General features: G+C 39.7%; 2 protein-coding genes across 3 annotated transcripts; both read left to right on the forward strand.

The window, feature by feature from the left end:
- Nucleotides 1–729: 729 nt before the first annotated feature.
- Nucleotides 730–5,745, forward strand: LOC131990614 (F-box only protein 30-like). 2 transcript variants are annotated; one of them, XM_059355687.1, is made up of 3 exons: nt 730–887; nt 2,653–4,788; nt 5,020–5,745. In XM_059355687.1, exons 2-3 carry the CDS (start codon nt 2,710–2,712, stop codon nt 5,212–5,214), a joined length of 2,274 nt encoding a protein of 757 aa, XP_059211670.1. In that variant the 5' UTR covers nt 730–887; nt 2,653–2,709; the 3' UTR covers nt 5,215–5,745. The 2 variants fall into 2 exon arrangements, with proteins under 2 accessions (XP_059211670.1, XP_059211671.1); XM_059355688.1 differs by lacking the exon at nt 730–887 and adding an exon at nt 933–1,143.
- A 1,196-nt stretch (nt 5,746–6,941) lies between these two features.
- LOC131990593 (hydroperoxide isomerase ALOXE3-like) lies at nt 6,942–14,362 on the forward strand. Its single transcript, XM_059355662.1, has 14 exons — nt 6,942–7,281; nt 8,080–8,284; nt 8,422–8,503; nt 8,627–8,749; nt 8,938–9,041; nt 9,150–9,322; nt 9,400–9,543; nt 9,622–9,825; nt 9,940–10,026; nt 10,581–10,747; nt 10,887–11,008; nt 12,457–12,557; nt 13,748–13,918; nt 14,036–14,362. The coding sequence occupies exons 1-14, from the start codon at nt 7,138–7,140 to the stop codon at nt 14,213–14,215; spliced, it is 2,007 nt and encodes a 668-aa protein (XP_059211645.1). The 5' UTR covers nt 6,942–7,137; the 3' UTR covers nt 14,216–14,362.
- Nucleotides 14,363–14,664: the final 302 nt, after the last annotated feature.

Genomic DNA, 14,664 nt, shown 5'->3' on the forward strand with positions numbered 1-14,664 from the left:
ACCCCTTTAAGATCATCACTTCTTTGACAATTTGCCACATTCATAGGCATCAGATAAGAACCCAGCAAAGAAGAGCTAGAGGGAGATTGTTTAGCTATCAGTTTAGTTTATCAGTGTTTTATTGTTGACACTAATATTGGTAACACTTTACTCTAAGGTGTCTACATAAGAGTGACATGAGCGTGTCATAAACATGACATGGGATGTGTCATGAACATTAATGACACTTTGAAGTAACATTAATGCTCATGATACTTGTCATGTCATGTTTTTGACAGGCTTGTGTGACTCTTATGTAGACACCTTCAAAATAAAGTGTTACCATATCTTGCTTAAGTCACAAAGGCCTGTTCAAAAAATTGCATTTTAGTCATTTATTTCTAAAATAATAATTTCTATAATTCTATAATCATAATTTACACACAGTGTTATTACTATGCCAATAGCCATCCTTTGTTACATCCTTTTTGAGTGAAATGATCAATAAATGTCATGTTACACTTTTAGTGATGTTTTTTGTGTTTCCTGCAAAACTTGAAAAAATTAGTTCGGCGATTATTTTAACAGGGTGGCGATATGTTAATTTTATTTGTTTAAAACCTATACTTTCAATTTTACCTTTTCAATAATATCATCTCTCGAATAACATTTTATTTTATTTTTCCTCTGCTGGTCTTTGTTTCCCCATGTCCATGTGAGCCTTTGTAATAATAATTGTCAAGCTGATGTACATTTTGGTCAATAAAGTTTTGAGCATAAAAAAGGGAGGCTGAGTGACAAGGATTGTAGTTAGCTATCATTAGCAGTTTCTCATCAAAGGTAGTTAACTAACAGCTTGCTGTGTTAATATACAACAACAAACGTCTCCCTGCCAACACAACGAGAAGGTGAGAAGCTTCTCGTGTGCTAACGCAACATTATCCTGCTAAGTTCGCTTGTTGTGAACTTCCGAGCTGGCTAGCTGTTGTTAGCATTAACATTAGCCACCGGGGCCAGTTTAAGCTAGCTTGCCATTGTTGCAAAAACTAGTTGATTTAATAGCGAAAGAAAATATAACAGCAAACAGGCTTGCAGTACGGGAGTGCATACAAATTGCTATATACATTATCTGAAGCTTGTCGTTGTTGCCGGATCCTGTTTGTTGTAAGTAAACTTCAGCAGTCAGCAACATTAACTAGCTACAGTAGCTTACTGTGTATTGCTGGTAGGAAGCTTCCTCAGCTGGCATCAGTGTATTTATTTGAGTCCGCCTGATTAACTGCTGAAACTGATTTAACTAGAAGATAGCATCGTAGATATTCCCCACAGTTAAGGATTTATATACGATGAAATGTGTGATGTTATGGCTCAGTGACTTGTTTGATGATGTACTTACTGAAGTCTTTGCAAGCTGTATTTATAAATCGAGACAAATGATTTAAAGACAGAATAGCAGTTCCTTTTAAAATATGCGCGTATCCATATATATATATATATATATATAGATATATATAGTTTGGTGAAGTGGCTATGGAAACAGACAGATGCTCATTGATGATCATCCCCGTTGCATAACATTGACTCTCTCAGTAGTGTCTACACATGACATTAGCATGTAAAGGTAACCATGTTTAGTGCCCCTTCTGTCTGTTAAAGTACACTTCAGTTATATTATTTGCCTATAATATGCACATTATACTAATCTTTTTAGTTGACATATTTTGTAGTGAGTGTGTAAGAACCCATCATACTTGCCTTTTCTTATAATACCTATAGAAAAAATCTATATTTGTAAACAATCAGATGTCAATCAAACTGCAGCTTCGGCATCACCACACTCAATCAGTTTAACTTCACAAAGATAAAGCAACATGTCTTTTTCTAATATCAAATACTTAGTTGTTTTGTTTTGTAAGGTCTTTTTGGAGTTGTCTCACGACTTCCTAATGTAAGAAAGGAAAGGTTTTTGCCCTCCTTGATTTCGTGCTGCGAAGCTTCCTAATAAGGTATTTGCAGGACACAGCCTTGTGGGTGCATCACACGACTGCAGTTTCCTTCCAGAGCCACGTGGGGGTGCTGGTTGACAGTCATTGTGCTGGCACTAGACAGGACAAGAGACCAACAGCAGCGTCTCAGACAATTTAGATTTGCTTAGTCATTCAGTTTGCTTAGCAGTCCTGTTTAGCACTTTATCCCATTTTTCCCCTCAACAGAACAGATTGTAGCGCAATTTCTTATCCCTCTCTTTAACCTGTCCATCTTTCATTGTAATCTGGTCTATTTTTGTTTAGCGGTCTGCTGTAAGCCTCCAACATTGCAGCTCCAGTTACACGGTGCATGTGTTGTCCCCCAGTGATATGACGCCATTTGACCCTGTGACTTCTCCTGTTTTTACCTTCCTTGTTTGTGTGGAAAAAAGATTTGAGGCTTTTGGGCAAGGATCTCAGCAAGCACAGTGACATGTGGTTTAGACACATAGTTTAAAGATTATATATATATACATCCCAAAACTTGAACGCTAATCATTAATCATATAGTAATCAGCATGTGATACAAGCTGCCACTCATATTGAAAAACTGCACTTCAAAGAGGTGATCAAGACTTTGTGGCCTCTTCATCTCTATCTCATCTTTACATGACATTATTTGCTATTTTTGCTTTTTTTTTGGCAGGAAAGTGGATTTTCTCACAGTCACCCTCACAAGCTTTCCACCCCTTGAGGTCCGAAGATGGAGGAGGACCATGTTCACTGCATGTCCTGTGTGAATCAGAGATGCATGGTCAGACCTCAGCCAGGCATTTCCTGCGATCTTCTCACCTGTCCTCTGGTGTGTGGGGCTGTATTTCACTCCTGCAAAGTTGATGAGCACCACCTTATGTGCCCACTGTTGAGGGTTCCCTGCCTAAACAGTGGCTATGGCTGCCCTGCCACTTTGGTGCGCAACCAGATGTATGCACACCTTGAAGTGTGCCCAGCTGGAGTGGTATGCTGCACCATGGAGTGGAACAGATGGCCTGTTAGCTGCCTGGACTATACCTCCTATGAGAGCCTGAGCCGTGGAGTGGAGGAGGTGGAACAGCTGGATATGGCGCTTGCTCTTCAGGACCAGCGTACACTACTGGAGTCCCTCAAGGTGATCGCCATGGCACCTACTGCAGAAGGAGAGCCGCTCGTCCCTGTTAGTAAGGAGAACAGGGCAAAAGACCCAACTTCCACCCCTGAGGCCTCCACCATGATTGAGTCATCTTCACAGTCATCATCCTCACGACAGCCACAACCACCTCCACCAGGCTCGGCAAAGGACAGAATACTCAGTGGAATTAATGGCTTGAACGAAGAGCACTTCAGTAAACTCTACGAGGCCACAGTGGAGACTGCAAGAAGCTTAGCTGCTGCTTTGGACTTTGTAAGCAGTTCCAGCTCTGTTGACATCAGCACAGAGTGTGTGAACAGAGAAGCTGCTATGCAGAGAAGTATATCGGGCAACAATGGAGACCTTGAGAATAGACTGGAAGACAAAAAACCGGTATCCCCTGGTGGTTTGAAAAAAAGAGAGATGGAGGAGCAAAGTGTTTGTTCTAGCTGTTTGAGAGGAAGTGGGGCTCTGACAGGAACAGATCTAAAGGTTTTAAAGACAACAAATGGACCACTGTCAGGAGAAATGGAGGCCTGTCTGGAGACAACCCATCCTGTTGAGGTCCAAGATGACACGAATGCTGGGGTTTCTCAGGAGCCAGTAACTCCTCCAATGGCATCTCCGGTGCATGTCAGCCAGGGTGTGGCACAGAGGGCTGGTCATGTGGTCCTAGAAGATAGGGGGCTAGTTGTTTTAGAAAACCATGGGGCTGAGCGTAAATTCCACAACTACCAGTTTTTTAGGGGCCACAGCCAATGGTCATTACCTAATGGACGGATAAGTTTCAACCCAGACAGGTCACTGTATAGACTGCGGCCCAAAATGGAGGACAAGGCAGTAGATACCTCAGATCTGGAACAGGATGACGACCCCATGGGTCTGGGAGAAATTGATCTGATCACAGCAGCACTGCTCTTTTGTTTAGAGGAGTCCAGAGAGTGCAGAAGGATCTCTGACACAGTCTTTGTTGATGGCTACCATGTTGACTTTGGCACACAGACTTTCACTTTTCCTGCAGCAATCCTGGTAACCAACACTAGAGTTGGTGACATTGCCTCTGCATCTGCCTGTGACCATGCTGCCCCCCAGCTGTCCTACCCCAGCCCTTTTCGCACACTCCGTCTCGGCCTTGTCCTGGAAGCTCTGGAGGTCGAGGCAGTCCCACATAACCGCTACCTCCCCGCTAACCCTCGCTACCAGCACATGTTCCCCTTCGTCTGTGGGCAGGCATTGCGCCGGGACCAGTTTTCTTCCCATTTCATAAATGTCCATGGGGACATTCACGCAGGTCTCAATGGCTGGATGGAGCACCGCTGCCCCTTGGCTTATTATGGCTGCACATTTTCTCAGCGGAGGTTTTACCCATCCACCCCGGGGGCCAAAATTGTTCATGACAGACACCTTCGGTCCTTTGGGGTTCAGCCGTGCCCAAGGGCATATCTTCCAAGTGACTTCCCATCTGACCAAATTAGTGGGCTTCCCATCGAGATACTGTGGCACATAGCTGGGTTCCTGGACAGTTTCAGCCTGTGCCAGCTGTCACTAGTGTCACGGACTATGAGGGAGGTGTGTGCCAGTCTCCTCCAGGCCAGGGGCATAGTGGAGCTGCAGTGGGAGCGAAGACCATGCCCTGGTGTCCCTGGCACTGTGTCATGGCAGGTCAAAAATAGAGTGAGTGGAAAACTTATACTGTAAACAGGGCAGCACGATTTGGGGGGAAATAACTAACTACTATCTAACTGCGAATATTCTGACTGATATTGCAATTGTGATTTTATTCACAGTATAAGAGAATGATCATTTTTGCACATTTGTTTTTTCATTTCCACTGAAATATATATGATTATTTATGATTTTCATGCAATGCCCTCTTGACTCCAATATCTTTTTTGTTATTTTCAGGTGTGGAGATTCAGCACTGCCTTCAGCCCAGTGTTGTCATGGGGTTTCACTGATCTCCCCAGCATGTCAGACCATCTTAAGAAGTGCCACTTCAACGTTGTGGAGCACAAGACCGAGCCTGTTCCCCTTCCTGCCATGTGTACGGCACGAGACGGACAGTCGCTGCGTCGCGTCCTGCGTCACGTTAACACCTGACCAAACATGCCAGAGCTCTCCTAGCTGCACGAGAGTCACTGTGGTAATATGTGGATGTTGCAATTAAAAATGTTCGTTCTTGAAAATGCATAACTCTTCATGTATTCCACTAGATTCTGAAGAAGCCTTAATGAAGTAACACCTGTTTTTGTGGTTGTCCCTATGTGGAGAAAAAAAACAATTAGCTTTGCATGGATTTGTGCTGAAAATACTCCCTTATTCTGGTAAGATAAAATATATTTTCTTGGAAGACAACATGCACAATAGATTTATATTATTCTATATGATATACCTGTATAAATGTGTTCACTATATTGCCTTTCAGTCGTAGCCATGGGGAAAAGCGGATTGTTGGTTATATTGCATTGTTTCTGTGTGACAGAAGTTATGCCAGCACTTTACACAAGATTTGCTAATCCTTCCTATGTTGATCTGTGACCCTTAATGATAAAAATAAAGGATATTAATATGAGAACAGCCCGATAATGCATGTGATTTGCTACCATTTAATAAAGTCTTTACAGCTTTTTATGTATTTGTTTGTCCTTAAAACTCTACCAAGTCATTAATATACAATTTCATTGAAGGTATTATTCATTGGTGCCTGGATATAGTCCTGAAACTAATGAATATTTTAATTATTGTTTAACCTGCCAATTCTTTTCTAGATTAATTGATTAATCATTTTGGTCTATAAGACCAGAAGATAGCTAAATATATCCATCTAATTCTCAAAGTCCAAGGTGATGTCTTTAAAGTTCTTGTTGTGTCAGTTGAAAACCCAAATATTAATTATGATATAAAACAGAATAGCAGGAAATCTCCATATTTGAGATGCTGAAAACAGCATTTTCTGCCATTCTTCTGCACTGGAAAAATGCATTGTATACTGCATTTACAAAGCATGATATGTTTTCATGTGCAAATCATGCCTTCCAGTCTGTAGAGATGGACATTCAGTAACAAAGTGCACACTAAACCTGCTTAACAGTAGCATGTTAGCATGCTGTGCCTCAGTAAAGCCTCAGAGGAGCTACTATGGCTGTCGACTGTTGGTTTACATATATATTCTAATCATAATCTTTAACACAAAAGCATCATGTACAATTAGGGTACAGAAAAAATGAAATACAAGCTATCCAATGATGATATTTAACATAATATGTTCTAAAACAAAAAAAAACCCATCAAGACTGATGGATTAAACATAAGCAAGAGTCTATTTTTACAGCCTTGGAATTCTGACTAACTTCTTGAGTAATGGTCATTTACATTTGATCACAAAGTGGGGTTTATAGTGGCCCAGATACATTCTCAGTACCAGTAACATAGGCAGTAATGTCTTTGTCCACATATCACCAACCCCAAAGATCTTTAGTGTGAACGAATACAGATTCTCTGAACAAACTAAGTTGATCTTTTCATTAGAAAAATAACCTCACAACCCATACACAGCAATTCAGAGTCTGAGATAAAATATTCAGTAATAATACTGAGCTAGATTTATACTTACTCACTTATTCTTACTTTTTGAGTACAACAAATGAAATATGCCATTATTGTTTTGATTCAGTAAGGAAAATACCCTGATCTGGGTCCCTTTAGTGGACTAATCACCTCGTGGAAAGCAACACACTCTGAGGTGTCTTGTAATTAGGGAATGTCAAACACCTGTGATTTCTGTTAAATTGCCCAAGTGGCTTAGATATTGCTGCTGAACATGTTTAGTGGTTCAAATCAAAAGGTGTGTTCTCTCTCCAGGGAGCTTCATCTGTTCACCAAGATCAGAAACTTTACAATGTTTGTGCATGATTGATGTCATCATATGTGACTGTTGTGTGGAGCAAACCTACTTGTTGCATGTAATCAGGGTTGGTTTTTGTTTTTCGCTATTGTCTCAGTTGTTGTAGCTAGCAAGGCATTATGGCAGAGTACACTCTGGAGGTGAATACAGGGAGCTCACTGCATGCAGGCACACTTGATAACTTGTATGTTACCCTGATCGGCACTGAGAGGCAATCTGAACGCACTCAGCTGACCAGCTTTGGACTGAATGATACTAAAAAGGTGAGTTGTAACTATGTCAAGACTTGATTATTTGAGCTCTGAGGGAAATTGCTAGGGTTTTTGTTTTTTTTAACATCAATCATTCATTAGCATTTTTTCGGTCACTTGATAGGATCTTGGTACAAAATTCAGTTTAGGAACAGTTTGGTTTGATTTTTTGAAAGAAGCTTAAGGGAACAGGTCATCCCCAAATCAAAAATACTGTGCTTTTTTTATATATACTATTGGAGATATCGGCTGAGTGAGATGGCTGCCTTATCTTGGATATAACCGATATATGGCCAAATACTAAACTAGAAAGAAGAGAAAAAGTCATGAGACTAAATATTGTCGTCGATTTTGGATATTTTAATATGGTATGAATATTTTTCTTCACTTCAGAGTGGTGTCATTCTCTAGACTATTCTAACTGTTGCATTATTTGTCTCTACCCACTTAGTCATTACATCAGAATTAGCAGATAGCTGTGCAGTTTTTTTTATAGTCATTGCAAATCGATAACAAGGTTTTTGATCAAAAGTATTAGATCTTCTCCATATCGCCCATCCCTAGTGCTTTTTTCTTTTCTTTCTTTTTCATGCTTTGAGCACAAAATACGGAGAAGGCAAATATCGTTATACCAAATATCTCCAACATTTGGCACCATGGACAAAAACAATCTATACTTATAAACTGCACTGATAAGAGGGAAAATGTGTATTTTTGATTTTGGGTTAACTTTTTAGAGTATGCCCATAAAATATTGAGCTATTTGGTCCATGTCAGTATTCCTGATTGCGTCATCTTCTCCAACCACAGGTGGGAACGTATACTGTGACTACACTGTTTTCTTTAGGATTTCTTCTGCTCCTCAAGCTGGAGAAAGATCCTTTCCTTGAATCCCCAGAAAAGGATTGGCTCTGCTCCACAGTACTGGTGAAGACACCTAAGGAGGATGAAATTCTCTTCCCCTGTCACACTTGGCTGTCCAGGGGGGAATCTGTGTGGTTGAGAGGGGGAAGAGGTTAGTAAAGTGTTTTCCCTTTCTTTAAGGAGCTATGGGGTTATGTAATTTATTTATTTTTTGTATGAAATTTCATGTGTTTGAATTTGTTTAGAGATGCATATTTTAAATCCATCCCGGGGTTGTAATTCACACAGCTACAAAAGCTTTTGAAGATCTCCATCCTCGACTGGTAGACCAGCGGAAAAAAGAACTGGTCCAACAAAAATTAATGTACAAGTGAGTTTTCGATCAATAAACTGCATAACAAGGTGCCCCCCCCCCCCCCTTTTAAAATAGATAAATAAATGATAATAATAATATATAGATAGACTGGGATTCATAACACGTTTTTCTCCTCAGATGGAGGAAGTATGCAGAAGGATTGCCATACATCTTAAACATCGATGGTCAAACAGCTGTTCCTGCAGAAATCAGCTTTTCATTCTCAAGAGCCTTTGAAATAAGATACGAGTATGAAGCAGGGTATGTGCTACAACCTGCCTATATATATATGTATGTGTGTATATATATATTTTGTCCAGCATCGTTTTTGTCATATATATATATATATATATATATATATATATATGAATGACAAAAACGATGCTGGACAATTGCATAAATAACTATAGTGCAATAAACAAAAGTGAAATGCTTTTTTCTTCATTCAGATTAGCTGAGCTCAAACTGAAAGACCTGATAAACTCTACTGAGCAATTTGAAAGCTTTGAGGCCTTTAAGGAGTTCTCATGGTTCAAAAAGGCACCCATCCCAGGTAGGATCTCAGTACAGCATGTTTGACTTATCTGTCAAACATCTCTGTCAACATTGACTTGTCTGTCAAACATCTATAAAAAAAAAATTAAAAAAAATAATGTTCCAGAGTATGTGTCGGAGCACTGGAAGGAGGATGACTTTTTTGGATACCAGTTCCTTAATGGTGTCAACCCCATGGTGATCCAACTATGTTCAAAGCTGCCCTCCAACTTCCCAGTAACAGAGGAAATGGTGAAACCTTTCCTGGCCAACGGAAGCTCTTTGACTGCGGAGATGGAGGTATGAAAACACATTTCCTGTGATTTAGACATGTTAAACATTGTTTTACCTAACCACTCACTTGTTGTATTCTACAGAAGGGCAATATATTCATTATTGATTATAAGATCATGAAAGGTCTACCCACACGAGTTATTGATGGTAAACCATTAGCTTCGACAGCTCCTCTCTGCCTGCTGTACCTTAACCCAGAGAAGAAACTACTTCCCATTGCAATTCAGGTTTCTCTTTATGAATTACTTCTTACATTTATGTTTTTGATCATCTTCTGCAAAGCTTAAATATGGCTTCTCCTTCAGCTCCATCAGCAGCCCTCAGAGGACAACCCAATTTTTCTGCCAAGCGACTTGGAATCTGACTGGTTGCTGGCCAAGATTTATGTGAGGAATGCAGATGCCATTCACGGCAGCACAGTCAGCCATTTGCTGAGAGTTCATCTACTGGCAGAAGTTTACACACTTTCAACACTTCGCAACCTCCCAATGAATCACCCCCTGCACAAGGTAGGCCTTCGTTTTTATTTGAGTGCGCAAAGACGAGGATTGTATTTTATATTTACCCAGCTCCTTGTTATTTAGTTCATGACTGTCACTGTTCCCTCTTTCTTCTCTTCACAGTTGTTGATCCCCCATCATCGATATACCCTGCAAATAAACATCATTGCTCGTGCTCGTTTATATGGCCCTGGTAGATTCCTTGGAGAAGTATGACTTTTTTTCCCCAACTTTTTTTTAAAGCCTCTAATATCTCCTTTTGCAACCTATGGTGTTGCCCCCTGCTGGCCATTCGAAAGAATACAGGTTTAAAGCATTTGCCTCACTGCTGAGGCCCAGAGGGTCAGAGGTCCAGGGACTACTTTGAAAATTGCAATGCTAGTTTTTCCCTTGCTGAAGTTCCCCTTTTACTTTAGAGCGTTCTGTCACCCCCTTGCAGACAAGATATCACCACATGGTTAGATTCCTCAGATCTTCTAGTTTCATTTGATGCCAGCTTTAAAACTGAACCCACCACAGCCTCTCAAAGAAGAAAGGGAGTCGTTTGAATGCTAAGGGGTAAACTAAAATAATGTGATATATATTTAGGATGTTAAACTGCGGCAAAAAAAGAAAAAAAAATGTATGCTGTCTTTTGAGTTAATGTTTATAGTTTGAAAATGTTGAAACATTTAGTTTAAAAGTAAGCAAGATGATACTGATATTGGTGTATTTTGTACAGAATACTTGTTTAGAAAACAAAATATTTGTAATGTACATTTCAGACTTCAATTGGAACAGATGGAGTGGAAGAACTGATGAGAAGGGGGCTTGCTCACGTGACCTACACCTCCCTCTGCCTGCCTGAAGACATTGCAGCTAGAGGACTGGAGTCCATCCCCAACTTTTATTTCAGAGATGATGGAATAAGGGTTTGGAGCATCATCAACAGGTGAACTTCTGCCAGCTGCTAAAACTAGACAAGCATTACGATTGTGGAAATGTCTCAACATATCTGGGAAAACTCTGAGCTTTATTTGTAAATCATACTTCAAACATTCTGATACTGGTACACTTTTTATTGCCCTCAGCTTTGTAAAGGCAATGGTGGCCTATTATTACTCATCTGACAGTGAAGTGTCTTCAGATTCCGAGCTCCAGGAATGGATCAATGAGATCTTCCACTACGGATTTCTAGGAAGACATGACTCAGGTATTTCTCTTGTGGCAATTGGTCTGCTATATTCTATTTATTTATTCCAAGCATGGTTTTCAAATGTCATGGGAGAGGACAGACTGTAGCGATGTTAGAGGAGACTTCACAAAAGGATTGTGGGGCTTTTACAACTGCTAAATGTGCGCAAATGGAAACAGGCTAATACTCAAAGCACCCACATGGGGAAATGCACCTCTAACTGTGCTGCCAAGCAAATTGCGTCTCAGTGCTCCTGTGCTTTTCAAATGACGTAATTTGTATACATTTGGAGCAATGGTGTCCCCTTTCTATGCAAATGAGCCTCAATACCAATTCACCAAGAGTTCTATTTGCTACACACGGTTACAGTGAAATGAATGGTGTCTTCAGAGAGCTGGTGGTAACTGACTGAGTATATTTTATGAGTCCTCTGGCTCAGACTCTTTTGACCTCCACAGCTGTTTCATTCACATCAATTCACTATATGAAACTGGACTGTGTGTTACCTTATGGATGTGTAGAGGAACACGGAGCTGTAAAAGTCTCTCTGGTTCGTGGATTGGAAGCCCAAGAGTAAACATGCACTGGAAGTAAAGTAAGGTCTCAATACTGGCCTTTACTTTTGGTCATAGGTAAAATAATGCAGATCTGGACTCAGAACAACATCATTCTCCCAGGAATTCAGTTGGAGTGAGCCATGAACACTATAAAAGTTTACATTTAGGGGTGTCCCGTATGTTTTGTTACGTCCCGTCCTGGTAGAGCGTGTACCATAGAGGCATTGTCCTCGTGATCAGGCGGCCTTGGTTTGAATCCGACTCAGAGCCCTTTCCCGCATGTCTTCCCCTCCGTCTGCCCCCTTCACTCTGTCCCTCGTACAAATAATGGACATACTGACAAGTTCTATTAGCCAGTAACTAATAACAGCTGTTCACAATGATATGTGTGTGTTGTTCTTACAGGTGCGTATCTATGAGTTAGCGAGCCTTGACAGCTGAGAACCCAAACTGTGCCCTCCTAAATCTGTGAGAAAAAGATTATAAAATCACTAGCAAAGTGGAAAGTTACATTGACTCTGCACAGCATTATAATTATCCAAATATAACATTTCATCCTGTCAACATGGACATTTAAATAATTAATTAATCCATACATTGGTTAGCTCTAATTTACATTACTTACAAATGCATCAACTTAGCATAGATATGAAACATGCTCAAAAATTTCAAAAACAATTTATCCTAATCAGGATGATACAATTGGCTGAGTTGCTATCATATTAAATGACTAAGATGTTTTGGTTAACCTATTCTTTGGCTAGGACAATGAGATAAAGGATGGGGACAAAAGGGCCAAATGGTAATTTTACTTCTGGATAAAACCTGTATAAAGGGAGGATAAAATGCTTTGTTCAGAATTTGTTCTATTTTTTATTAGATTTATTTTAACATAAGCTTTCCTGACAGGAATCCCTTCAAGCTTTCAAACTGTGGAAGAACTTATCAAGTTTGTCACGATGGTGGTCTTCACATCAACAAGTCAGCATGCAGCAGTGCACTCCGGACAGGTAAATAATAAAACACCTGTTGTGATTTTTCTTTCTTGAAGAACCCATGAGCATAGAGGGGGAAAAAATAATGGATGACAGTGGTAGGTTAAATTTACCTACCTTTTCATTAAATGAAGAGAAATTACTGTTAGAAAAATTGCATGAGGAAACAGTTTTTCTGCGCAGATCGTTGATGGGGAAATGAAGAGCTGGAGACGTCCAAGTTCTCAGTTTAACATAGTTTTTTTACAATACGTCAAAAAATGTGCACTTTACAGAGATTCTCCGGGTTCAAAAACTCATGTCCCTTAATACAAACAGACGGGTTTCAGTTTGTGAAGTCTGAACCACGTCTCTCTCCCTGAACCCATTAAAATACTAACATTTGTTTACAAAACATGCTGGTCGATTTCTTGCAGGAAGTTCCGCCTTCTTGATCCGCTGATTCGCCAGTTTTAATCGATACAAAACGGCACGTCATGCCACCTGGGCATACGATCTTGCTACCCCGGACAAGGCCATCCTGACCTGGCCTCTTCTCCAGAACATTCAACAAAAACCTCCTGCCTTGTTATGTCTTACAAAGATATTATGTCTTACAGAGCCAAAGGATTTTCATAGTCTCACATAGATTCTAAAAGTCTAAAAAATATGAAACAGACAATGAAATATATGTTATAACATTAACACACAAACATAATCATTGTATCAAAATCATATTGGCTGATTTAATATAAATGCATAGAGCGAGATATTACACCCAAGGTTTGACCTTTGATAGTGACCTGTGTCACTCACAGAGACAGACAACAGAGACAGACAACAGAGAAGCAGAAATCAAGCAGAAAATCATTTACCAATATAGAAAATAATCAATTATTTTAACATTACATAAGGTTTCAAAAAGTTCCTAAACTAAAATGCACTTATTTTAAGCAGTCGATTTAAACTGAATACTATTTCTACATACAAAACGTATTGACAAGGCTTTGGAGTTTTTTTGCTTGCTGAGTAATGTAATTTAAGAGTAATGCCAGAAGTAATTTATGCTTCAATTAACTTGCCCCTTGGTATCAATCATCTATTCTAACTCAATGAATAGCATTAGATGCTGTAGATCAGATTAATTTATTAGTGTTGGACTATTCCTGTAATTGTACAGCTCAAAGTCAATAGTGCTTGTGTTAATGACTGGTCTATGTCTTAAGTTTGATCTTCAGGGTTGGATTCCTAATGCTCCAATTGTGCTGTACCATTCTCCTCCAACAACGAAAGGACAGTCAAGTATGGAAGCCATTTTGGCAAATCTGCCGAACAAATCAACTGCAGGAAAATCCATTTCACTTTTGTGGCGGTTCAGCAGGAAGTACAGTGATTTTGTAAGTTAAACCTGTAGTTTTTTTTTTACTCAAATGGACACTGGTGTTGAACTAGCAATTCTCCCTTTCATAGTTTGCCGCTTCCCTGTCATGTGACTCTGGTTTTGTTTTTGTCAGTTATCTCTGGGTACTTATCCAGAGCAACGCTTTGAAGAGCCTGCAGCCTTACAGATGATCAAGGATTTTCAAGCAGAGCTATCCTCCCTCAGCGTGACTATTAGCAATCGCAACACAGAGCTGGAGCTGCCTTATAATTACTTGAACCCAAAAGAAATAGAAAACAGTGTAACTTCTTGACCTACATTATTTCAACAGTGGTAAATGAGATGTTCCAGCTATCGTGTCCAATGTATTGCAAATATTGTGTATCTAGTGCAGTGATTCCTGTACTATACTTGAAAATGTAAGCTTATCCTTAAAATAAAGATTTATATGGATGATGTACTTTACTCTATGTTCTAAATGGTACTGGGCAAAAGTGCATTACTTTGCAGTCAGTTCAAATTCAGTGTTTATGCTAATATAAAATATCACTGCCCATATAATAAATAAGTGCATTAATTTAATGTATACATTATGTTTAGGAAGCTGCACAATGGGAGGTTCTTATTTTGTATATTTCTTTTTTTTTTTTTTTCTGCAGAGTAGAGCTTCCAATCCATAGAAGTCAATGTCACATTGCACGTAGGTGTGAATGAGAGCATAAATGGTTCTTGGTATATGTGCCTGCCCTGCAATAGTCTGGT

Source organism: Centropristis striata, chromosome 18 (assembly GCF_030273125.1).
Source record: "Centropristis striata isolate RG_2023a ecotype Rhode Island chromosome 18, C.striata_1.0, whole genome shotgun sequence".
NCBI classification, from domain to species: Eukaryota; Metazoa; Chordata; class Actinopteri; order Perciformes; family Serranidae; genus Centropristis; species Centropristis striata.